This window comes from Oryctolagus cuniculus, chromosome 3 (assembly GCF_964237555.1).
Source record: "Oryctolagus cuniculus chromosome 3, mOryCun1.1, whole genome shotgun sequence".
In the NCBI taxonomy this organism is placed as follows: Eukaryota; Metazoa; Chordata; class Mammalia; order Lagomorpha; family Leporidae; genus Oryctolagus; species Oryctolagus cuniculus.
In genome coordinates this window covers 79,626,114-79,651,902 of record NC_091434.1, presented here as the reverse complement: position 1 = coordinate 79,651,902, position 25,789 = coordinate 79,626,114, and the positions used below count along the sequence as shown (strand labels likewise).

Genomic DNA, 25,789 nt, shown 5'->3' with positions numbered 1-25,789 from the left:
AGCCAAGAGCCAAGAACTCCATCCTGGTTTCCACATGGGTATCAGGGACCCAAGCTCTTGAACCACCTTTCACAGGGACATCAGCAGGGAGCTGGATTGGAAGCAGAACAGCCAGGACTCAAACTGACACTCAGATATGGGATGTTAATAATACAATGGGTGGCTTAACCTCCTGCACCACAATGCCACAACTACAGTCTAGGACAGTGCCTGGCACATAACAGGTGCTCAATAAATAGCTGTTGAGTGAAAAAAATTGATAAGAGATAAACAATACCAAAAAAAGTAACTCACGGCTCCAAGAACTAGCATATACATTCCAAGTTTCTGTAGAGCAGGAAGAACACTGGATAAGTGTAGATAGACTGGGCAAGAGTCTCAGGTTCGGCCTGCCACTGACTACTATCAGGTCAGTTGACTTCTCTAAGCCTGTGCCATTCATTTACTTACTGTCTTAAAGGTCCAACTCTATCCTTCTTTGCTCAATAATGCTGAAAGGGGAATCTACAGCAGTATTTCCAAAATCCTTGCATTTGCAGGATTCTTGTTTGGTTTTGATAACAGAGAGAAACAGAAAATGATTATACATGAGGAACAGAGCAAGGAAAACTCCCTTCCTCTTTCTTGCTGATCTTGCTAGCATGCACCCAGCAGGAGCACCTGCTCCAGACTCGACACACCCCTCAGTGAAAGTAGAGGCAGCTGGGTGCATTATACACCTCTGAGTCTAGAGCCCAACAATCTGTATTACCCCTCCTCCTTATTCCCAAGTTCTAGAGGCGATTCCTTCATGTAAAGACTGTCTCTGAGTTATCCCAGAATTCCTCTAGCTTTTATCTGTGTAACCAATCTTTATATTAAATCGCTCTACTGAGATATTTAGTTCCTCCATGTCAGCACTAAATAGGTGAGCCAGAAGATGTTCCTAATCCTGTGCTTTGACTCCACCTCTTACCTAACACTTCAGTACACACCCACTTTCCTATGATGCACCTATGTCTCATCCAGGACTGGGGAGGAGGAGATGCCGTGATGGACATATGAAACTTAAACTCCATGTGGAAGTGCCGTGAAACTCCATGAAAGCCTCATGCACACTAAACCCTGCCAGACTCCACTCTACTGTATATTCAATTAGGGTATCACCCCCCATCCCATAATTTAATCTGTAACGTGAAGATAATTACAGGAGTATAACTACTCCTGTAATTATTTTCTGCATCTATTACTTCTGTTACACATGGGAACACCTTTTTTGGCTTTTGGTTTTTTGGTTTTGGATCCTCCCCTGGCCTCCTCCCACATTCCCTCCTCAGAAGCAACTCTCCAGCCCACTTATGACAGGGATCTCTCTGTGTGGGGTGGCCCACACTCACACATAAATGTATATTCACTCTCTCGCTCTTAAATATATCCTGCTCTCACTTGTGCACTGTATTTATGCCTCAGGCTTGAATTCTCATCTCTGTGGGGTAAGAACTTAGAATAAAAATTGAGATACTTATTCTCACAACAGTGTGATCTCTATATTTGTCACCGTGTCCTACATGATACAAGGGTTTATTCATCTTACCTATAAATAGGAGGGTCTCTTTTAGTTGTAAGGATTCAACATCTAGATCTGGGTTGGCAATTATTTTCTTAAACGGTTTGTGAGCCATACAGTCTCTGGTCTCCTTGCAACTACTCAAGTCTGCCATTATAGCTTGAAAGCAGCCAAGCCAGGGTGTCCATGCATGAGTGTGACTGTGTCCCCATAAAACTTTATTTATAAAAACAGATGCCAGTTTTATACCTCACCTAGATATTTTTTAGAATTATGAGCACCATAAAAAGGAAGTCTCAAGATAGATTTTGAAGGATGTATGTTGAGACTGGAATTTTGATTGCCTTGAAACAATAAGAATATCAGCACAGGTCTCCACCATATGCAGCAAAAAAGTGAAAGTTGGTGGAATAGTCATGTCTCAATACTCAGGTCAAGATGATGATGGCTATCCTGCTGAGAGAGAAGGATGGGGCTAGTGGAGCTATCTGTACCAAACTCCTTTGTATTGCCAGAGTCACTCAGCCTAAGAGAAGAGACAGGAGGCTCCACACACACAGGAAGCTGGCACTATACAAGGTAGCAGTATGCTTATGCCTTTTGAAATTAAAATTGACATTTTTCCTCTGGTTATAATTGCCCCTTCTCACTTTGATAAGTTTCTTCTTGGGAATAAACAAGACTGTATAATAATAATGGCCTTAACTAATTTTTTTATTATTTTATTTTATCTTAACTAGTATTTACATGACTTTTGGGCCCTCTAAAGTGACTGACACAGAACAATATATTCCAGAATAATGAGAAACAGTTGAAAGATGCAAATTTCTTAAGTATGAGACACAGACCCATGAAGTATGTAGTCTGGCAAAGGACTGGTATCTCTTGAGAAATACTTTAAAGTAGTTGTAGAGAGACATCAATGGAAGCTGTTACAGTGCAAGCCAAGAATAATCAGCCTGTGTTAGAGAGAGAACTGATTATACAGAACATCAGCATTTAGGGAAGTTGAAAGTTCTAATACTGACTCATTGTGGAACTTTCCAGAAAGACTGATAAGCATAATCAACAGACTACTCTTGGTGACAAATGTTTGCCATACAATACACGAGGAGACACAATCACTGGAAAACAAAACAGCTGCAGAAACTAATCATTTTCCAATATTTTCCTGGCAAAAATGTCAAGAATACCAGGTAAATGTTATTACATGATCTGTTTCTAAAGCTATAATGGAATTAGAAAGGGGGTTGGCATTGTGGCACAGCAGGTTAAGCTGTTGCCTGCAACATTTGTATCCCATAAGAAGGCTGGTTCCAGTCCAGCCGTTATATTTCTAATCCAGCTCCCTGCTAATGTGCCTGGGAAAGCATTAGAATGTGGTCCAAGTCCTTGGTCCCCTGAACCCACGTGGGAGACCTGGATGGAGTTTCAGCCTCCTGGCTTTGGTCTGGGCCAGCCTCAGCCACTGCGGCATTTGGGGAGTGAATCAGCAGATGGAAGATATCTCTCTCTCTCTCTATCTCTGCTTCTCAAATAAAAAAAAATGTTAGAAAAAAAGGAATAAGAAAGTGAAAATTATGTAAAGAATAATAATTATACATTCTTATAAAGTTTTTTAATGTGCTGGACTGTTGTAGGCATTGTTTACTTTTGTCAATTCAGTTATTTCTTTTATTCTCATTTCCTGTTTACAGATAAGGAGACAAAGGCACACACAGGCATAGCTATAACTGTACTCAAATCCCACAATCAGTATGCACCAAAGCCTCATTTACAGGGGGCAGTGTGGCTCCAAGGCTGTGGTTACAACCTCTCTTCTAAACCTCTTTGCATCTTTGGCTCTGGGTACCTCCCTGTGCTGTGGAACATCAGCATCTATTACTTTTGTCTAACTGTGTTTTGGTACTGGTTGTCTGTGGGGAGCAACTGAGACTAGACTAAGTTACTGGAATTAAGACTTATTCTATGCATCTGCTCTCCCACAATATGGCGCTGAGAGGGAGCAAACAACCTCTACGCAGCTGCCTTATCAGTTTGACTGATAAGCTGCAGGAGCTGATCCTGCTCCTGATTGGAGGAGAGCAGCGTACTCGGCGTGTGGGTAGCAGAGTTGGGATTGGTGGAAGAGGACTATAAAGGAGGAGAGAGACAACATGCACCGGGAACACCTGAGGAACATCTGAGCAGCCCCCAGGGAGCCGGCCGGCTGTGTGCCGCTCCTTCGCGGAAGCGAGGAAAGCAGCGGGGGGTGCTGCCCCTCCACAGAGGTGGAGGGGCCGGCAGCTAACCCGGGACGGTGTCATTCCTCCGCGAGTGAGGGAACGGCAGCAAACCTGGGAAGGGCCGAGCAGACAAAAGAACAGAGCAGGGTCTAGTGTCGTTCCTCCGCGAGAGGGGGAGCGACAGTTGTCCAACAACTACAGTTCGCAATAATGTATTATATTCTGTACCAGACCTGGAAGGTAGGAGCAGATGGGCTGTAACCACAAAGAAAAATAAGGAAATGAAAATGTTAATTACCTTATTCGAGCAGTTTACACTGTATATATATATGTTGAAATACCATACTGTACCCCATGAAAATGTTTAAGTACTACATAGTAATCAAAAATTTTATTTATTTTTTTAAAAACTTTTCTTTTAAAAAATATTTACATATTTATTTAAAATGAAAGCAACAGAGAGACAGAGACAGAAAGAACTTTAATCTGCTGCTTCACTCCCCAAATGCCCACAACAGCCAAGTATGTGCCAGTCTGAAGCCAGGAACCAGGCTCTCCATACTGGTCTCCCTCATGGGTGGAAGAGCCTGGGCCATTTTCTGCTGCCTTCCCAGGCACAATGGCAGGAAGCTGGATTGGAAGTTGAGCAGCTGCAACTTAAACTGGCACTCATGGGATGCCAGTGTCACAAGTGGTACCTTAACCCACTGAGCCACAATGCTGGGCCCCTAGTCAAAAGCTGAAAAGAATATTTAATCTTTGTTAAATAAATGAATATATAAGTGAAAAAATATGTGGAAGAGTGATGACTCTTGGTAAATATCACACTGTCACTCTTTGTGACTTAGTAGAGATGCATTGGTGCTTATAGAAGTGTTAATTCAATGATTGCAGCTAACTTAAATAGGCAGGCCAGTAGCATTATGTGGATTTGGGTCAGTTCTAGTGCTTTTAGGTCAGAAAGGTGTCCCATCTCTCTACAAACCTCAGTCTGTTCCCTTTGGATTGTGTTAGGGACAACTCTGAGGCTTCCTGGAAAGGAATCTGTGCCACCTCATTCTTTCTCCCATGCTGAAGCCAACAGCTTTCATCATCTTTTCCTTAAATATGTAGTCATATAAATTTCAGTACAGGCTTCTTTTCTTTCTTTATTTTCCCTTCCTCCACCCCACCTTTCTTGGATTTTTTTAAGATTTATGTATTTCATTTGAAAGAGGTACAGTAGTATGATAGACAGAGGAGACAGGGGAGATCTTCCATCCACTGGTTCCCTCCCTAAATGGTCTTAAGTATCAGGGCTGGGCCAGGCCGAAGCCAGGAACCAGGAGCTTCTTCCAAGTGTCCCATGTGAGTGCCACTGGGCCCAAGGACTTGGGTCATCTTCTGCTACTTTCCCAGGCGCATTAGCAGGGAGCCGGATCAGAAATGGAGCAGCAGGGACTTGAACCGACACCCACATAGGATGCTGGTGCTGCAGACAGTGGCTTAACCTGCTACACCACAGCGCTGGTCCTCTTGTTGGATTTTAAACATTACACAATGCTGAATAACTCAGAGAAACATTTTGAAAAGAATATAAAGTTACCCAATAAAAATTTCCAGGATTTCTTTTTACAGCTGAAGCCACCATAAAGGGCTTAATTTCTACTACACGCATCATTTCTCTGATTTCTGTGCCTCCTGCCTTTCTTTAACCCTTTCCTTAGGACTCAGAGAGGGAAAGGTGGTGCCTGACAGATCCCACACCTTAGATCCTTGTCTTCTGATTCCCAAGGAACATCATTTCCACCCCATCTTTTCCTCTCACACATCTCCAGTCTCTCCATTGCTTACATCTGCCTTGTCTGTGAGCACACAGAAGGAGCACCATCTTACACACTTGCCAGACTCTGCTGCCTCCTCCAGCCGTCTCTTTATTTCTCTACCAGAGCTTATTGACAAATTTCTCAAATAAATAATCTTCATTTGTGGCCATTATTTTCTCATCATCCCTCCTCATCCTTCTCGAATAGTCCCTTAACTAATCCATTCTTATTTCTTCCTCATCTTCCTTAATTGTTTTTTTTTTTCTATTTAAACACTTAATCTGAGGTGTTTTCTTAGCCATACTATAAATATGTATGGTCATGAATGTCATGTATCGTTATCAGATAGCTTCTAGCACTGATTCTATGAATAGAAGATATACATGATGTAGTATTGGATGATTAGACTACATGCTTGTGGATATACACAATTTAATGAGAATTTCAGTGACATATAAAAATATTCATCAAAAATAATTCTCTAGCATGAGCTCCAAGATAATTTTTTTTTTGACAGGCAGAGTTAGACAGTGAGACAGAAAGGTCTTCCTTCCGTTGATTCACCCCTAAAATGGCCGCTACGGCCGGCATGCTGCGCCGATCTGAAGCCAGGAGCCAGGTGCTTCTTAGGTGCAGGGCCCAAGCACTTGGGCCATCCTCCACTGCATTCCCAGGCCACAGCAGAGAGCTGGACTGGAAGAGGAGCTACCGGGACAGAATCTGGTGCCCCAACTGGGACCCAGGGGGCTGGCGCCACAGGCAGAGGATTAGTCAAGTGAGCCACGGTGCCAGCCTCCAAGATAATTTCTTTAATTTCCCAAATATTTATTTGGCACCCACTCTGTTATTCAATGTTCTAGGCACTACATCACAACAGTGAACAAAACATGAAATATTCCTATGTTCATGATGCTTATATTCTAATGATGGGAGATGTTATGAACAAGCATAGATAAGTAATGCCACGTTTGGTAGTAACAAGTGCCACAAGGAAAACAAAGCAGGGAAAGGAAGAGGAATGTCAGGGTTGGGAGGTTGCTGTTTTCACCAGAATGGATGAGAAAGTCCCCACTGGGCAGAAACCTGAAAGAGGTAAGGGAGTGAGCAATGGAACATGCCAGGAAGAGTACTCCCAGTAGAAAGAGCAGCAGGCACAAAGCATCTGGGACAGGATGGATGTCAAGGGGGAGAAAGAGAGTAGGAAAGGAACTTGGACATGTGATGGGCTTAGATCTCCAGGTCTCATAAGCCAGTGTGAGAGCCCTGGTTTTTCTCTGAAAGATAGAAGTCAGTGAACAGTGGTAGACAGAGGAAGAATTGATTTAGCTCAGGTTCATATATCACTGTATTACTTTTCTAATGTTTCTAACAATTGTCACAAACTTAGTGTGTTATTGCAGCACCCATGTATTAGCTCAGGGTTCTGTAGGTCTGTCATCCAGCTGGGTTCTCGGTTAAGGGTAACGTAATGCTAAAATGAAGGCTTTGGACAGACTAGGCTGTCAGCTGGAGGCTCTGGGGAGAAGTCTGCTTCCAGGCTCACACAGGTTTTTGGCAGAACTCAGTTTCTTGAGGTCATGAGGAAGCAGTTCCCATTTACTTGCTGATTATGAGCTGGGGGCTGCTCTCACCTCCCAGACACGGGCCACACTCCTTGCTGCATGGCTTATCTATGTTCCAAGTCAACAGCAGCAGCATGAGGATTCCTTCGCAGGTCTGTTCTGAGACCAGCCAGAGGAACTCTGCTCATGTGATTCAGTCAGGCCCATGGAGGTTATCTCCCTTTCTTAGCGGCAACTGTGCCACATAACACCACCTAACCACAGACAGAAAATCGATCATAGTCACAGTCTCAGAGACTGAAACATGGGAGGGAAGGGGAGGAAATCTTGAGGTCATTTTAGAATTCTATCTGCCACAATCACCTTTCCTGTTGTGTTGAGATTATGCCATAGGGAGGCAGGAAAAGAAATGGAGATTTTTGCACAATTTTAGGTGAGAGGTAATGGTGTCATGAACCAGGGCAGTGGCAGTAGAGGTGGTTAGGTAGGTCAAATTCTGAAAGAATTTGAAGATAGAGATTGTAGAATTGCTGGTCAATTGAATGTTACTTGTGAAGGAAAGACAGATAAGGACATTAACCTCTGCAGCTACAAACCCTGGAGTTGCTATTTGCAAATCCCAGGATGTACTAAAGAAGGAATGTTATGGGGGAATGAAGAGTTTTGAGAGATGTCAATGTAAGATGCCACTATCACATCCAAATAGAGATGCTCAGGATCCAGTTGGATATATGCATCTAGAGATTAGGAAAGAGGTCTAGACTGGAGGAAAATGTGAGTGTTGTCACGTTATAGACAGTAGTTAAGGTCAAGGGAGCAAATGTTGTCATCCACTGTAAAGAGGGAGGAGGATACAGCCCTGGAGTAAACTAAGGCTAGAAGTCAGAGGAGATTGGGAAGGAGCACACAGTGAGCTACAAGGAAGAGCAGGAGAGTAGTGACCCAAAGTGGCAGTGGAGGACAACTGATTCAAGTCATGTGATGCAAGAGTGAAAACTGAGCTTGGTATTTGGCAACATGAAGGACAATTAGGACTTTGAAAAAAGCAGCAGTTTTAGTGGTATAATGGACTAGCCGTTATTCCAGTGGATTTACAAGAGAAGGACTGCAGAGGGATAGAGAGGGTGGACAGAAAGAGAGGAGTAAAGAGTGAGAGTGAGAAAAAGGTGGGGAAGAGAGAGAGGGAGGGAGGGAGAGAGAGAGAAAGAGAGATCTCACATCTGCTGGCTCACTCCATAAATGCATGCGAGAGCACAATATCCTGGACTGGGCCAGACTGAAGGCAGGAGCCAAGAACTCCATCCAGGTCTCCCATGTGGGTGGCAGGGACCCATTGTACTTGAGCCATCTTTTGCTATCAGGAAGCAGGATGGGAAGCAAAGCTGGGAGTTGAACAAACACTCTGATATGAGATGTGGGTATCCCAGGCAGTGGCACCCACTGCACCCTAATACCCACCCTGACTTAGAGCAGCTTTGTAGTAAATACAACAGAAACAGGGATTGACTCATTGATAGGGATGTGGGGTAAACAAAGAGGTTTTCTTTTATTCTTTCTTCTTTATTGAAGGAGAGGTTATAGTGTGTTTATGATCTAACAGATATGGAAAAACTGAGGATGTCATTCAGTGGGGAATAGCTGCAGCCTTGTCTTTAGGTAAACAAAGAAAATAGGATGCAGTGCACAATAGACAGCCTGATTCTAGTTAGGAGCCAGACAGCTTATCTGATGTCCTCAGAGAGAGGTACTTGTATAGACGGGCTGTTAGGAATTGAAGGGGTTGTCTTCTAATGGCTTTATTTCCTCATTAAATTAAGTGGGCTCCTTAGTTGAGAATGAGTATGGTGAGGGGTGTTGGAGGCTTGAAGAGATAGTATTCATGAAATACTATCTACACTATACTATATATCTATACTAGACTATGGAATAGTCTACCAGGAGAGTGGGTAAGAGTGCAGCGAGGGGAAATAAATTAGGGCCATTTGATGGTGGGTTCTGGATTTTCCTTTTAATGTAGTCAAATCATTTAGATTGTAATGAAATCACTACTATGCATATTAATTTTTCTTCACCAGTAATTTTACAAAAATGATTTGAGTCACCAACTAGACTCTTTTTGTCCATGTCAAATTAACTTATATCTTCAAGGTATTATGAGGTTATTTTGTTTGCTTTTACTTATTTGATTTCCTTATTAATATTTTAATGATCATTAATTACTTCAGGTCTTAAATTCCTGTGATAATTTTGTGGCTCTAATTTTTTTACCCAAAGAAACTTTTTATTTAATGGGTACAAATTTCATAAGTACAATTTTAGGAATATAGTGATTCTTCCCACCATACTTGCCCTCCCATCCCCACTCCCATCCCACCTCCTCCTCCCTCTCCCATTTCCAGTTCCATTCTCCATTAAAATTCCTGTTCAATAAACTTTATACACAGAAGACCAACTCTATACTAAGTAAAGAGTTCAACATTTGCACACAGACACACAACTGTTTGAGAACAAGTTTTCAGTTAATTCTCAGTGATTAACACTCTTATGTATGACATCAGTGATCACCTGAGGCTCTTGACATGAAAGCAGCTCTAATTTTTACCATTCTTTTATTTTTAAAAAGATTTGCTTAATTATTTGAAAGACAATAGCAGAGAGAGAGATGTTCCATCCACTGGTTTGCTCCCAGATGGCCACAACAGCTAGGTTGGGACCAGGCCTAAACCAGGAGACAGCAACTCCAACTGATCTCCCATATGGGTGACAGGTGCCCAAGCACTTGTGCCTCCTTCCACTGCCTTCCCACGTGCATTAGCATGGAACTGGATCAGAAGAAGCACAGCCTGGGCTTGAACTGGCACACTGATATGGGATGTCGGTGCTTTAAGCAGCAGCTTACCAGCAACCTAACCAACTGTACTACATTGGCTCCCAATGTCTGTTTTTCAATGTCTTCCATTTTATTCTGACTCCTTTGCCACTTTTTCTTATTATGAATTAATAATGTGATACTTTGTGTGTAGTTTTCATGAGAAAATAGAGAGTAATCCCCTAGATGTTTCCACCCTCTCCATTATCTCAGATTTTTATTTTAACTAATGCCAAATACTGCAAATGCAATTCTTCACTCTTCTTGATAATATTGGATCCCCAAAGAAAACAAATTATGGGGGCAAAAATGCCTTTGCCATCAAAAAGTTGCCCTCGATCACACTGCTTTGCAATAAACCCTGGTGGTTAGGAAAGAGAGAGGAAAGGAAGGTGAGGATTATAGTATTTTATTCTTTGGAGATCGCAGCTGACTTGATGACTGTCCTATTTTATTAGCAAATAGAATCTCTGTAATGGAATAAAAAGATAGCAATAACAAAATGCTTTATAGATCTCGTAGAGTCTCCCACTTCCATTGTTTCTTTTAGAATTCCCAATTCTAGTGTTTACCCCTCCCCTTCCAAGCACTAAGGAAGGAATTCCCCTTCTGTCCCAAAAGGTGAATCTTGATTAGAGTAGCTCAACCAGGACAACCTCTTGCCAGTGATTAGTTCAGAAATGGTGAAGTGCCACAAATTTAGCCAATAGTACCTGAGGGAGAGCATGTCCCAGGTTGGGGGAATTCTGGAAAAGGTTTTACTCTCTGATATAACAGACCATGAATGAACAACCGAGTCTTGTGCCCTGCATGGGCAAGCGACGTGCTTGTGATGTGCTGAGCTGCAGCAGCCACCTTCAAGCATCATAGGATAAGCTGGGGATGCCTAGAAAACAGACCACAGTTTGAGGAAGGTGAGCTAAGAGTTGGAAGAATTTCAGGCCCTTCCCAAGATAATTGGTAATCAGGTCCTTCACTGCATGAACAAGTGAATGTTTCTGTTTTCTTTAACAATGTGAATTATTTGAAGTCAAGGGCCATAACTATCATAGTTATATCCCTAGGGACCAACAAAGTGGCTGCATACAGAAATGCTCAATAAATACTTGCCAAATTAGAGAAAGCCAGTGCTAGCTGAATATGACGTAGAAGGATTCTGCTTTCTAAGGAGAAGGCTGATACAGCAGGACAAAGGACTTGGTCTGGAGAAACCTCTCAGATTAGCTCTTGTGGGAAGGAAATAGCCATTAGAGGCAAGAGAAAATTCTCCACTTCTACTATGCAGTCAGCTGTTCAAGAAATCATCTTTCTCTCTTCTTCCCCCACTCTCCACATTCCTGTACACTGTCTTACCTCCAAAACACATTCCACTTATAAAAAATCATCTTCAGTGGTACCACCCTTGTACAAGATACCATTATCATTCATCTAAACAAACCACCCCTCAACCCCAGCCATTAACGACACAGGAATCAGACATGTTTTTTGAAATATGATCATGCTGCACTTACGCTTAAATGCTCCAGTGACTCAAAGTCATACTTGCAATTAGAGAGAACCTCCTTTCTATGTCCTCTAGTTCTCTCCATCCCACTTTGCTTTTATTATGCTGATTTTTACTGCAAGAGATTAATTCTGCAGTTGCCTACAATCTACCTGCCCCATGCACTATGAAAGTCCAGAGAGCAGCCTCCTCCACACCTATAGGAACACCTGATGTGCAATATGTGTTTAAAAAAAATATTGTTGAAATGACAAATACTGCCTCTGGCCACTAAAGGATCTTGGCCCTGAAGAAGTTTTAAATCTCATACTGCACCCCATGGGAGACCAGGAGAAGTACCTGGCTCCTGCCATCAGATCAGCGTGGTGCGCCGGCCGCGGCGGCCATTGGAGGGTGAACCAACGGCAAAAGAAGACCTTCCTCTCTGTCTCTCTCTCTCTCACTGTCCACTCTGCCTGTAAAAAAAATAATAAAAAAGAGTTTCCTGGCTGGAATTAAAAAAATGAATTAATATCACTGAGAAATAAGTCATACATGAAATTCATGGCCTGAGGTTGTTCAGAGAAGCCCTTTAAACAACTGAGGGAAATCAGAAAAGATGGCCCCAGCCCCCAGAGATGACACTGGGGCTACAGGAACCACCTTACTCAGTTTTTGGGGATTCAATGTTAAGTCAGAAGGGGTAGATGATAATACTCACTGCATAGGCGGCCGCTCCTACTCCCTATTCCTCAGTGATACATTCTGAGCCACCATGGCTTTCAGAACATCAGGGACAAATATTCCTAATGGCTTTGGCTCTGCCTTAAATTATCTCCTTTCCTTGGGCTTTAGATGCTGAATTATGTGACCTAAGCTCATGGATCTACTTGTTTACCCAGTGTATTAAATAATGAAGAAATGTGCACATTAAAATGTACAGTTAGAGAAAGCCAATGGTTTATATTTCAGTTTTTAAGAACTTCGTAGGAAGATATACTTCAGAAGTGCAATATAAACCTGAAAATACAATAGTTGGAAAAGAATAAAATACTAAACTCCTCAGTTTTGTATTTTGTGGTTTTAGCTTACTCTCAAATTGAAAGACACACCCTCTTTGGGAAGCCATAAAGGAGTTGTGAAGACTAAAGGTAAAAATATTTACAAGACATTGATTTACAACAGTAATGAGAGAGTCAGCATCCAGCCATAAAGCTGTGACTGAACATTAACTCAGAAAATTACTATCAATGCATTTCTCTAAACCAGTCATTTATGGGAACCAGAAGGCTCAGGGAAGGCCAGAGGTCAAAGATTGGGATTCCCAAGATCCAGTACTACTTGCAAGCTTCTAAACTTTTCTGTGCCTTGGTTTATTCAAGTGTAACAAGTCAAGGTATTAATATAACTCCCAGACATCTATTATTGTGTGATGATCAAATGAAATCATATAATTTGCATCAGAAAAGAAGCAGGTGCAATTTAATGCAACTAAGTAAGTCTGGTCTTAGTATTCCTGCTTATAATAGTTAATAAGACCATTTGAAAGGCATGGAATGTCAATCCTGAAGGAAATTTGGTGTCTTTACACATCTTCCTATGGGCCTGGAGGCATCAGCTATAGGCTCCCTACTCAGAACACTTAGCACACAGGGATTAGTCATCATGAAACTATAATACAGCTATGAAAATGAGCAGTTATAACAATTGTGCTAATATGACCAAGTTGATTTTGTACTTGATCACAAGCTAACAGAATGATAGGGAATCATATAGCACTGAGAATCAAATCCAGAGTCACACTGCCTAAGTGTGAATCTCCATCCTGTGGAACTTCGAACAAGTTCCCTCCAGGTCCAGCCAAGCTTTCAGGTGATGCCTTGACTGCAACCTCATAGAAATCCCTAGCCAGAACAATCAGCTAAGCCAGTCCAAAATTTCTGACCCACAGAAACTATGAAATAATGCATTAAGCAATATCAGACAACTAAAGCACCATCTCAAAGTTTCTGCAAATCTGCCATACAAATGAAGATGATAGTAGTACCACTCTTACAGAATTGCTTTAAGGATTAAATAAGAAATATATTAAAATCCCTCAGCCCAACACCTGGCACCTAGTGAATACACATTGGCTATTACATCCTTGCATGCTTTGTCTGCCACAAGCAAGCTGCACCTGCATATTATTTACAAGCACATTCCCTGTAGGCCTCAGCACTTTCTTAAGTCATAAAATTTGAAGTACACTGAGCTAGCTCCAATCAGTTGCTTTAAGTGATCTCTTTCTGATTCCTTTTGAGTAGACAGGCAAAGATCTCTAAAACAGAGAAAGTTAAAGCACATGCTATGACTAGGAAACCAAATGTCAAAGTAACTGTCCTGAAAAAGAACAGTCTCTGAGCTCATGAGCACTCCACAAAGGTTGACAACAGTTAGCTGAGCTGACTGGAATCAGCTAGAGCTTTGACAGAGCACACTGTTTAGAAACTGTCCTCTGAAATATACAAAGCTCCCATTCAGCCTTGTTTCTGTGCTTTTAAACTGGGAAGACAGTCTAGTCTTCCACAGGCAAACTTCATTGATGTTATCTTTTCTTTCCCTGATTATTCCTGTCTCCTTCACATTTGGGTTTCTTTCATTACTGGTGGAAGAATGAGCAGTCCAATTTCTTAGGAACAGAAAGAGGGTATCGAGGAAACTTACTGCCAAGGCAATAAAAAGAACAAAGGAAAACAAGATATATATCTATCTCATAATAAAACTCTGTAATCAACTATTTGACATATAATAAAATATTTAAGATCTCAACATATAGTGTGACATAAAAGAGGAAATAAAGGAATCATGAATATTGAGTGAGAAGGTTTCAGTACCACTAAGCCATGAAGATTTCCACCTCTGTCTCGGTGTGTATAGTTCCACTAAAGTCAGATTTCCACATGGAAACACTTGACCTTCTCTTAAACCAACCAGTCTCTCAGGGGATAAACTTGGATTTTCTGATTTCTTCCTCCTTCCTTTCGGCTGTTTAGTTCTTCGCTTTCTGCATAATTCAAGTCTTTGTTTTGTTTTTCTATCAAACCTCCCTTTTACCCTTCTCTTCCCTTGCCTCTTGCCTTGCCTTTCTCTGCTCTCCTCTCCTTACCCTTTAACCCTTCTTTTATATTTCCTCCCTTCCTTTCTTCTTTCCTGTTGATAATGTGGAGGTATCTTCTTGGGGAATGATTTGGTATTCTTTTTAAGAACATTCCAGGAATGATATTGCTGATTCAGTGAAAATTCCGCATTCCTGAACTTTCATCTTTGTACCTTATGGTAAGGGAGGCGACAAAAGTCGATGATATACAGACATGCAAATTAAGAATATAAGAAGAGAAATAACTAGAGTGATAAGAGTAAATAAAGCTACCATGAAACCACATCTCCACACAGGTGCCCAAGACACGTCCTCAGTAACCCTTCCACTCACCACCCAATGTTTTAGAAGTTATGGAAATCCAATCATACATGTTTCCAAAGTTTCCAAATTCTGATTTGCATCATAAGTGACCCTGGGCCATTTCCCTTGTTTCCCCATCCAGTCTTCGCCACTTCAACCTAGCTCTTCCTTTCATGCCCAAGAGTTTAGGCACACTCAGAAGTCTGCAATAGTTCTGTGTGGCACAGATTCCAAACTCCTGTTCCTGCTGCCCACCCTTCCCTCTGGCCCCAGGTCTTTTCAGAATCCCAGAGTGGAGGATGTAATCTTCAGTCTCTGTGTTGTCACACAGGGCATTCGCATTTTCCGGAAAACCTTATCTCCAGAAACTGATGGTAACTATTCAAGCTTCCTCTCAGAAGTTACCTGAGAAGTCCTCCTGGCTTTTCCAGGAGAGCTTTTCTAACCCTCAGGGCAGATTGTTCAAGCCTTTCTAGATTATCTTCTTGAATCCTGAAAGTAGCTAGATGGAGACACCTGAGTCTCTTATGAACATTCTTGAAATCTGTTCACATTTCATTGTGAGAAGAGATTAGGCACTATTTAGGAGAAATGGCCAGGCATGCTCTCCTGTCTGTATACTCTGTCCAGCAAAACAGAATCCACGTAGTGAACTCAAGCAAGCCCCATACAAGTCAGCTGTACATTCCAGTTCTCTACACTGTTTTACCGCCCATCTCAAGTGGCTTTTCAAAGACCAATATTCCCCTAACTTTTATGAAGAGAAGTCCTGGTGATTACAGTTTTATCACTCCTTCCAGAGATGCTGAAGAGATGCACTGGAGACAGGCTATCCACACTACTTTTCAGCAGATATGTTTGTTTGCATATCCCTACTAGACTGTAAACCTCTTGAGGCCAGGGACCTTCATTATTTATAAAACATTATCTTTGTAGTCATAGCAGCTAGCAAGACTCGAGGAACATAATGTGAGTCCTATAAATATTGATGATATCGACAGAGCACACTTTGAGTATACAAAGTATCACTTGATGAAAATAGTTACCAATTAACAGTTCATAAAAGTCAAACATAAACGGACCTGACATATGTCATTTGATAGTCTAGAATGGAAGTAACTAATGTAATTACAACAGATCAACTGGCTCTGTTGCTTAACCTTTGGCACCTCTGTCTTGGTCCCGTAATTGCAGGGCAAGCATTTTTGATAATTCTGCCAAGTAATTCTGAACTGCCACCTTCAAATCTGGATAAGACTCCCTGGGTATGAAAGCACTGACTATACATTTCCTAACTGCCTAAACTATCCAAAGAGAATGCTTCAGTTAGCTGACTAACTTAGAAACAAGTAATACTGAAATGAAAGTGTTGAAAAGGAAAACAGGACCAGAGGAAACCCGAAGTAGCTATTCTCACTTACTTATACCCAATAGTGAACCTTCCATGATCTGAGAGTCATATATTAAAGAACAGAATTAACTGAACATTCAGGCAAACTAAAAAGACATGCAGGGGACTTGAAATGAAAGAACCCATCGGAACATCACAAATTCCAGCCCCCGCTGAATATTATCATGCACATCAACATCATGTTTTAGCTTTGCAGCCCTCCTAAATTGGTCAAATAGTTACTTCCCTACATGGATCCTCCAGTTGATGATTTTTTCTCATCTCAAAAGGAAAATATCCTGGGATCTCTGTTCATTGTCTATTCTCAAAAAACTGTATTTTGGGGTGTTCTTTCTCATACCCTCTCTCCCCTTTAGACATCCTAACTGCCTTGTTTGGGATCTTTAAACATTGTCTTGTTTCTTTTTCTTTGAAAAGCTCACCATGAACTTTTTTAAAATATATATATTTAAATTTAAAACTTTTAAAATTAAACGTAAACTTAATAAAAAGAGATCTTGACTTCCCCCTCAGTTTCAGGTAGTACATAACAAAACATAAAGAATGTGGTGTTTGTAAGGCTCACAGCCTAAACACTTGAGACCCTGCAGAGTGCATCCAGCAGCCCACCGCTGCCAGGGAAGCCTTCTCAGCTACACTTTGGCGCCCTAGTCCAAGCCCCCAGCAAGTCCCTTGTCCCCCTCAGTGTGAAAAGACTGGCAGCCAACTGTCTCATGTTTTTCAAGCGTTTCAAACTTACTGCCTTTGTTCAGCAGAACCACGGGCACGGTGACGATGGTGACAAGAGCAGCAGCACCCAGCAGTCCCAGGAGCACCTTCCACGGCGTCTGCAAGCCGGGCAGATCATGTCCAATTAGAGGGAAGCGTTCGGCCCCCCAACTTGCAGGAGAGGGTCGGGGCTCTGGTTGCTCCGGAGGCAGCAGAATTTGCAGATGGGCGCGTGTTACACGAGGGGGGTGCACCAGACTTCCCTTAAACTTGTGGCCTCGGAGCACATAACTGCTGTTTGCTCTACCCCTACCCTTCTGGGCGTGCGTTCTGTGGGTGGCTCTCCCGGACTTCCAAGGCTCGGTGGAGCGTGGGTCTTAGCAGAAACCACAGGAGTCAGGGAACTCAGCCAGAGCGCTTCGAGGTGCTTTCACCTGTCAGAGCGTGGCCCCGGGGGCTTCCGCCTACTGGCAGTCCCAGGGCCCCTTCAGCGGGCTTTGGGACGGTTTGGGGAGAGTTTGGCCAGTGGACATCCACAGCTAGACCTGGGACTGGGGGAGGGAGAAGCACTCTACTCACCTTCATTGTCGGCGTCTCCTCAGAACTGAGCTTTCCGAGCAGGGGCGCGTGCACAAGTCACCGCGAGCCGCCAAGACGCGCGTCCCGCTCCGCTGCTCCCGGGCCGCGGAGTCACTCAGCTCTCGCAAGGGGCCGCGGAGTCACTCAGCTCTCGCAAGTTTCGGCTCCGAGTTAAACATTAGTGAGCGAGCGCCCAGAGCGCTCGGTCTAAAGGCGCCGCCGGCGGGCTGCCCGGGAGAAGGTGCGTTGCGCTCCGGGCGTGGGCATTCCGGCCTGGGAACTCCACCGAGGCGCCTCCCCGGGGTGGTGCGGGGAGCGCAGGGTGCGGGGAGCCCAGGGCACCGGCGGAAGAGTGAGAGGTGAAGAAGCTGAGCGCCGAGGGGGCGGAGGCGAGCGGGCGCCTAGCATGGACTCGCAGACCCGAGGCCAGCTACACTTGAGCTGAAGAGTACGTGGTGCTCAGCCCTTCGTGGATACTCGAGGGAAGCCAAGCCCAGAAGCTTGGGAAACACACAGCTCACTGTGGGAAGTTGCAGCTGAGACCCAGGCCCTCTGTCTTTTGCCAGTGAACAAGGGCGTGGGTTAGGGTATCAAAAGCTGTCTGGCTCAGAATCAGCCCCTAAGGCCTGACTGAAAACACCATGAGAGCATTTCAGGCATGGAAAGCCAAGACAAAGTAGCAAAAACTCTTCTGCATGAAGGATCTCTGTGAGTGAGACCCCAGTGGAAAGAAGGGGACATCAAAGAAGACTGTACTTTTCTCTGAAGGGAGGAGAGAACTTCCGCTTTGCATATGGCCCTGTCTAAAAACCCACGGAGTTTGTGGACTTAAAAGGCTTCCACAGGCTTGACAACTCATTTCAAGAGCCTCCGGTGAGCAATGACATCATAAATAAGAGTGTCAGTTATTAAATCAACAACAGGAGTAATTGTGCACTTGCATTCCACGCTGGACCTCTGTCCTTAATGAGTTATACTATGAGAATTAACAATAAAATTTGTCTTCAAACTGTACTTTATACTTTGTGTGTCTGTGTGGGTGCAAATAGTTGAAATCTCTTAGTATAGAATGGGAGAGGGAGTAGAAGGTGGGATGGGAGTGGGGGTGGGAGGGTGAGAATGGGGGGAAGAAACACTATATCCTTAAAAGCTGTACATATGAAAATTTGTATTTGTTTGTATTCATTAAATAAAAACTTTCAAAAAACAAGCTGTCCGGGAGGAGAAGGGAGACAAAAGTGCTATTCCCTTAGAGGCGGAGGATGAGGATTTGCCCACCTCTTGGAATGCATGTCTCCCAGGTTTAGGTTCGCGTCAAGATGCCAGAAATAATAACACTGCCACTTACTTCAGACTTTCCCCCAATTGCTGCTCTGAGCATTCACTGTGTTTATTTCACAGGGAGGAGGGCATGCACAGAGAGGGTAAGTAATTTGGACCAATCACTCAGCTAGGGAGTTGTGGAGTCCGAGTTAAGAGTTCATGTTCTCAACCACACTTCTTTCAGTCTTGTCCAAAAGTTCTGGGGAGGGGAAAATTCTCACAAGGCTTCTGCCACCATTATGCCCTGCAGGATTGTTCATTCTTTCATCCCCGTGTCCTTCCACTGATTCCATTCATCCACAAATATTTGAGAGGCTACAAGGTAGAGGACTCTGTTCTTGGTGCTGGCAATAAAGTGGGACAAGACTGGTGGCGGGAGTGCCCTTGGCCTTTTAGTATAAAATACACAGGTAAACGTTTGCTTTTTGTGACACTTTATGATTATTTCCTGGAGTGAAGATAAGAACTCCTCCCCCCAGAAGACTTCTGCAGCTTGTTTGCTGCAGCTGGCAAGCAACAGGCTCTCTGTCAGGAGTAACAGGCAAAAGATTAAAAATGCAGGAGGCTGTGGGGGCATTGACACATGGTTATGAATAAGATCAATTTCCAGCCTTCATGCTTCTAAATTTAGACTTCTCCCTTCCCCCTTTCCCCTTGCTGATGATACATAAATGCACTCACTCACTCTCAGCTCCAAATGCTCAAACTGAACTCTGCATCTTCTTCATCAACCTCCCGCCATCGTTCTCAGAAAATCTCTATCTTCATAAGAAGTGTCCCCATGCACTAGTCACAAGAACTGTGAACTTTAGTTACCATTGTTTTTCTTCCCCACTCTCCTGTGGTGCTCTCTCAGCCACAGCTGCAGTTTGAAAGTGTACCCCTAGAAATCATGTGCTGGAAATTTAACCTCCTGTGCAACTGTGTTTGGGGAAGAGACCCTACTAAGAAGGGATTAAGCCCTGGGGAGTCCGCCCTCAGGAATGGTTAGATGTCATCATTGTGGGACTTGGTTAGTTACTATAAGAATTGTCTCCCTGCTTGCTTTCTTGCTTACTCAGGCTCTCTTTTTCTTCCACCTGCCATGATGGGCATGCGCAGAATGAAGGCCCTTGTCAGATGCAGCCTCCTTGACCTTGGCATTCCCAGCTTCCAGAATAGTAAGACATAAATTTCTTTTCTTTATAAGTTCCCCAGTCTTTGGTAATCTGTTGTAGCATCATAAAATGACTAAGACTGCCACAAATTCCCCTCAGTTCTGCTTCTACAAGAATGTCTCAAATCCATCCCCTCCTCTCTCTTCCAACTGCTGAGGAAGGTGAGTCAGCAGAGTTCCTGGGGACCATGAGCTGAAGCTCTGAAGACCGGTCCTCCAGTAAGGGCTACAGGCAGTGGTGCCACAGGAGTGGTCTGTGTTGTCCTTTGCTCTTGGTAGTTTGGGCACTTGGTAAGGGTGTAGCCATATCAGCCTTTGGTAAAGGAAGCCCATATGGTTGAGCCTGTGCTTATGTCGCATGCCTGCACCACGACACTGTACATTCAGCAGGCCCCAGGGAAGCTGGGAGGGGGTTTGCTGACATCCATAGGGCAGGTCCTCTTGTTCTTTGGAGGGCATGCCATGAGACACAAACATCTTCTCATGTCTGAGAGACTCTTTCATGTGCTTCCCTCACCTTGACCTCTTTCCCCTCCCAGTCTTTCAATTTTGTTTTTCTAAGTCCTTGAGGAACCAGCTGGCCAACACATTAGCTATCCTTTATGAGTCAGTGTGGATTTTATATCAGACCACCTTTTTTTTTTTTCACACAAAATGGAAAAGCAGATGTACTGCTCGAAGCTCTGCCCATCATTAAGATTTCTCTTTCTGCCCTATTCAGGTCGTTTCTGAGAAGGACTTCGATGCATCAGCCATCCACTTATTTACTTATACCAGCTTGTTTTGCCTGAGGCTGACTCTTCTCCTTCCTTTGTTGTCTGGTTATAGAAAAGTTCCCACGAAGCTATAGGTGTGTATTGAGGGAGAGACAGTGAAGCAGTTGGAGAAGGCATCTTGGACACTTAAGTTCCCTGAACTTGTGATTTTCTCATGTCTTGTGGATCTGGGCTCATCTCATATAATATAGATAGTATTTTTACTTAATAATAGAATGTTCCTGCACATATCCAATTTTATTATATGTTAGATTGAGTAAAACCTATTCATTATGGCTAGCTAGATTTTGAAGTAAGTTGCATTTTTTTTAAAGATTCACTCACTTATTTGAAAGAGTTACAGAAAGAGAGAGAGAGAGAGAGAAGGAGAGACACAGAGAGAGATCTTCTATCTATAGCTGCCGGGACTGGGTCAGGATGAAGCTAGGAGCCAGGAATTTCTTTCTGATCTCCCATGTGGGTGGCAGGGGCCAAAATAGTGGCTACCTTCTTCTGCTTTTCCCAGGCCATTAGCAGTGAGCTGGATCAGAAGTGGAGAAGTCAAGACACGAATTTGCACCCAGATAGCGTGCCACTGTCACAGGCACCCTATCGTCTTTACCCACTGCACCACAACGCTGGCTCCAAGTTGGTATTATAAATTTAATTTTGTCCCCCTTAGAAGCATGTGTTCGTGTCCTAATCTAGAAGAATATGGCCTTGTTTGGAGAGAGCATCTTTATATGGGTTATCAAATTAAAATGAGGTCATTAGTCTGGCCCCTAAATCAATATGACCAGTATTCTTATAAAAGGAGGAAATGTGAACACACTAAGATGCACAAAGGCAAGATGATGGAAGAGGCGATTTTCTGGCCAAGGGGAGAGAGGCTTAGAACAGAAGCCTCCCTCACAGCCCTCAGAGGAACCAGTCCTGCTAAACCCTTAATTTAAGATGTGTAGTCACCAGAACTATGAGACAACAGATTTCTGTTGTGTAAGTCACCCAGTTTTGGTACTTTGTTACAGCAGCCCTCACAAACTGATACCTTTGTTCTTCGTGATTATGCTTTCAGTCTCCACCTGAGCCAAGGAGCAAGACACTTGCTGCTTTTCAGATTGTGAAGTCTGTGGTGGTTATAGCCAGACTCCAAGACGGTCCCCAAAACATCAGGGTAATTTATTATATGTTAGCAGATAACCAGTAACTTGGAAGAGAGCATGACTTTGCTCTGAAATACTAGGGATCTGCTCCATGACTCTCCTATTGGGCCATGTATCTCTAGATGCTATAGACAATTTTATTAACTACTGTTGTGTCTGCTATGTCATAACACTCAAATAGCAGGGCAACTTGCACTATTCCTAGAGTTGCACAGTCCTATCTTGCTCCAGGATCCATTGACATAGACATTTAGGTTACTGAGCAAAGGGTTGGAGAAGTACACTTAATTGTGGTATGAGTATATGGTGTCTCCAAAATAAAAAAAAAAATGTAGCTAGCCTTGACTTACCCTTTCACATTAGAAGGGCTATTCTGAGATGTTTCACACTCTATCTCTTGAATGTTCATAAAATTTTCTGTGATTTTAATAATCTAACCTATGTCCAAGTTTGTCTTACTAAAACAAGGAACTGAAGTAAGGAATCTGTTACTTACTGTTCATTCAATCCATTTAATGTAATATCATGAAAGTAATTGACCAATGTGGCATTCTATCAGATATCAAAATGATCAATGTCTTGGAAGACCACATTGTGACAGAGAAGAAGATAGTTGACGTTAGTCTGAAATAAGATAGCAAAAATTCATTGTTGTCTTGTCGAGTTAAGGTAAATTATTTTAGATACTCCTTATTAATAAAACTCAAGGGAAAACAAGTGCATGTTAATAGTGACAGATAGAACCACATCTGAAATAGCCACTGAAATTGTCCTAGTTATTCTCCATGAAGCATCTTACTTTTGCACAAGCAGAACAGGCAAATTAATTGAATATGGGCTGGAGAACCAACACCTCTATGTCTTTTGAATTTTTGCATAGTTGTTAATGTCTGCATATACCCAGGGATGAACTGTTTCTTTTTTGCTTTACATATTTATGTGGAGAGACAGCATTGAGGGCTTCAACTTGGCCTTTGAGACTTCAGTCTTTCCTTATGGAGCAGAGAACAAATGCATAGAGGAATACAGGCAGCTTCTGGGACCTAGAGAAATAAGAGAAACAGATTCTCCTCTAGAGCTTCCAAAATGAACCAAGCCTGGTGACACCTTGATTTTAACCCTGTAGGACATATTTTAGACTTCTGACCTCTAGATAAGAAATTTGTGTTGTTTTAAGCCACTTGATTGATGGTAATTTAGGGTCCATGTTTAATAACTGTGGGCAGGTCTGGGCATATCAACTTTCATATGGTATTTTCAAATTTAGCTATAGGTCATGTGTTCTTCTAGGGGGGACTTGGACGAAAATTTAACTTGTATTCTGTGATATAGCATTTTTAGGTCTCTCTTCAAAAATATATGACCACCATTTTGAACAAGGCATTTTGGGTCTATTAATTAGTCTGAATTTGAGAACTGGGTGAGAGACTGCTGTGGTTTGAATAACCTCTCCAAAAGTCATGTTGAAGTTTGATTGCCATGGTGATGATATTAAGAAGTAGGATCTTGGGACTGGTGTTGTAGTGTAGCCAGGTAAGCCACCACCTTCAATGCCAGCATCCCATATGGGGGCCAGTTGGATTACTGGCTGTTCCACTTCCAATCCAGCTCCCTGCCAATGCACCTGGGAAAGCCACAGGAAGATGACCCTCTACCCATGTGGGAGACCCAGATAAAGTTCCTGGCTCCTGGCTTTGACCTGGCTAATCATTAGCTCTTGTGGCCACTTGAGTGGTGAGACAGTGGATGGAAGATCTCTCTCTGGCCTTTCCTTCTGTCTCTGTATCTTTGACTTGCAAATAAATAAATAAATCTTTAAAAACAAAAAAATGGGAAGTGGGATCTTTAAGAGGTGATTAGGCCAAAGGGCATTATCTTCATGATGGATGAAGGCCATTATTGAGGGAGTGGGTTAGTTGTAAAGGAGGAGAGTTAAAAAGCCTTCTATGCCCCTGTACTGTCTTGTCTTGTGATCCTTTCTGCCATATTATGGCATAGCAAGAAGATCTGCATCAGATGTGGCCCCCAATCTTGGATTTCCAGACCTCCAGAACCATGAGCCAGGCAACCTTTTTTTGTTTATAATTTATTCAGCCTGAGTATTCTTTTATAGTGGCAAGAAAGACTAAAACAGAGGAAATTATTTCCTATTATGGAAATTTAAGTCAGATTTCTGCCTGCAAGACATGGAATGTTTCTTATTGCTTGAATCCAACCATAATTTAGAATATTGCCCATTTTCTCCCTTCTTAAGTATTTCAGGATAAATGAGCCACCTCCTTTGTAAGCCAAACACTTGGATTACCACATTGTTCCTTCAACTGTGTATGATAGTAGTCCCTTCTAGGAACTTGAGTCTTAGAATTGGGGTTACCTTAAGTGAGTTGTAGCCATAGAGAGATGTAACCAGCACCAGATAGACAGTAATATGACAAAGAAGCTAATAAGCAGGAAAAATCAATAGCTCCATCTGTTTCTCCACTCTCAATATTTCTCTGGTGTGTTTCAATTTCATTGCCTAAGCTAAACTGAAGACAGAGCACAAAAAATATATTTGGATAAGAGAGAATGTTCTCCACAGGGGTCAGCCTCTGAAGGAGAAGGAAAGAAAGGAGAATGGAACCCAAATGAAAATAACTAAATTCCATTAGAGTTAATATTAGCTAACCTGTCGCCTTGAGGAACTCGAAATGCCTTTGTCTTTCCTGACTATTCTCTCCAGTGCCTAGTAAAGTGCTTGAATATATCGATAGTCAACTCTCAGTTGAGCAAATGGAAAAAAAAAAATACTAAGTAAGGAAAAGTTAGCAAAATAAACTCTTCTCTGTGTTCTTGGGGGCTTAGACTGGAAGCCTGAAAGAAGCTGGATCTTGCATGTGGAGAGAAGGAGAGATGGAAGATGATACCTGGCAGGATGGGAGGAACAGGTAGGGGAAGGGAAGGAATGGATTTTGCTCCTTGCCCTCATCTATGGAGAATAAATAAAAGCAGTACATAGGCACTTACTTGTTTCTGAGTTCAGTGGATGCCTGCCCTCTACCTGATTAGGGAACTCTGACCCATCTATGGAGCAATGATTTCCTGCTACCCTCAGGTCCAACCCCACATCTCATCTCCTTTGGACTTCAGATCAAAATTCACCTGTTCCAGGTTGACTTACACATTGACTCCATCTGTTTGTTTTCAATTTTCTCCTTTCTCTACCAGCCAATCACAATTGGAAAATTATCCTGCTTGTACTACTGGTGGAACCCATTTACAATAAAATTTATTTCTACCAAGAGATAGGCTAATGTTAGCTAGCTAGATAAATCTATGGTTTTCAATGTATGGAAGGAAAAAGTTTCAGGCCCAAAGAACAACAAATACACAAAGACCTGAGTAAGAAGCCTGGAAGATCTTTAGAGGATATCTGTCAGTTGAGTTTTGCCAGGATATAATGTATTTTAGAAAGCACTGGGGAATGAAGGGTGGCCATGGACCTATCCCTCAGGCTTAAATTGAATATTTAGTTTGTATTAGAAAACTATTGAATCATTTGCCTGGGAAAAGAATCCAATTAGATTTGAACTTTACATGTTAGAGTCAGGCAACATTGTCAGCTACATATATGAGAAAGGAAAGTTAGTGATGGACTGGGAGTTGACAAACTCTGGATGCTGCAAAATTAATTCAGCAGCTGCCTCTATGTACAACTTGTTAAAGAATTGTTTATATTTGTTGACATGTAACTCTAAAAACTATTTCCTAGAAATGGTCATT

The 25,789-nt window shown here is 42.6% G+C and overlaps 1 protein-coding gene across 2 annotated transcripts in view; it reads right to left on the bottom strand.

The window, feature by feature from the left end:
• The window catches only part of DPP4 (dipeptidyl peptidase 4), an 87,857-nt gene extending 68,869 nt beyond the window's left edge, over window positions 1-18,988 (bottom strand). Inside the window, exons 1-2 of one of the 2 annotated variants that reach the window (XM_008258668.4) lie at window positions 17,631-18,988; window positions 17,083-17,170 (exon numbers count right to left, since the gene is read on the bottom strand). In XM_008258668.4, coding sequence (XP_008256890.1) covers window positions 17,083-17,170; window positions 17,631-17,636 — 94 coding nt within the window. In that variant the 5' untranslated portion in view covers window positions 17,637-18,988. The remainder of the gene's footprint in view (window positions 1-17,082; window positions 17,171-17,630) is intronic. The other variant, XM_017342895.3, reaches the window with a different exon arrangement.
• Between the last annotated feature and the right edge of the window lie 6,801 nt (window positions 18,989-25,789).